Source organism: Cystoisospora suis, assembly GCF_002600585.1.
Source record: "Cystoisospora suis strain Wien I chromosome Unknown contig_709, whole genome shotgun sequence".
Lineage (NCBI taxonomy): Eukaryota > Apicomplexa > Conoidasida > Eucoccidiorida > Sarcocystidae > Cystoisospora > Cystoisospora suis.
The window spans coordinates 1-701 of record NW_027153510.1 but is presented as its reverse complement, the minus strand read 5'-3'; the positions used below and the strand labels follow the sequence as shown (position 1 = coordinate 701).

Genomic DNA, 701 nt, shown 5'->3' with positions numbered 1-701 from the left:
TCGCCGAGGTGAGAAGATACTGCTTTGGTTGTGACTCTGTCAACTGGGGTGCAAGGCCACAATAGGTCAGGAACGGCGCAGGGCAGCTGTCTGAAACCTTCGCCCCAGGAACCTCTTACTTAGCCTTGATACACTTGTACGTCCCATTTGAGGTGCTGTTCGAGGCGTTGCCGCAGATGGAGGCGCTTCGAGAAAGGCTGAAATGCAAAAAAAGTTTCAGATGGTTCCTGAAGGAAGTCGATCCGAAACACGAATTTCAGGATCTCGCGAAGGCTATTATTGGTCTCGGCCACATCAAAAGCGAGAGTCAACCGGAATTCTGCCTCGATGCAATGAACAACGTAGAAGAGGGAAATCCCGTGGGCTTGTTTTACTGTCATGGCTTGCTTGGAAACCAGGGCTTTATGCTGACGAGGTAAGACGCAACGCAGCGACCAGGCACCGCACGTTACTTAAGCATTTGATGAGAGAGTCTAGGCAGTGGGCAGTGCAGTTCGGCAGCGCCGGAGACAACGTGCAGTTAGCGAGTGAGAATCCTGACTTCCCCGAAGACGTCCTAGGATACACCAAGGTATGTTAGGCGTGCAACTCCTCAGAGCTCTCCTTGGTCCGTGCTATTTCTTCAGGGAGCCAGCGCAGATCCGCCTGCTGCTGGCAGGGAAAGACTCCAACAAAAAGATGTGTGTTACTCCTGGAGCCCT

General features: G+C 52.6%; 1 protein-coding gene across 1 annotated transcript in view; it reads left to right on the top strand.

The window, feature by feature from the left end:
- CSUI_001783 (n-acetylgalactosaminyl transferase) overlaps positions 1-699 on the top strand; it is a gene marked incomplete at its 3' end in the record, with an annotated part of 8,004 nt that extends 7,305 nt beyond the window's left edge. Inside the window, exons 10-12 of the mRNA XM_068061987.1 lie at positions 1-8; positions 147-415; positions 627-699. The exon at positions 1-8 is cut by the window's left edge and continues 115 nt beyond it. Coding sequence (XP_067926027.1) covers positions 1-8; positions 147-415; positions 627-699 — 350 coding nt within the window. The remainder of the gene's footprint in view (positions 9-146; positions 416-626) is intronic.
- Positions 700-701: the final 2 nt, after the last annotated feature.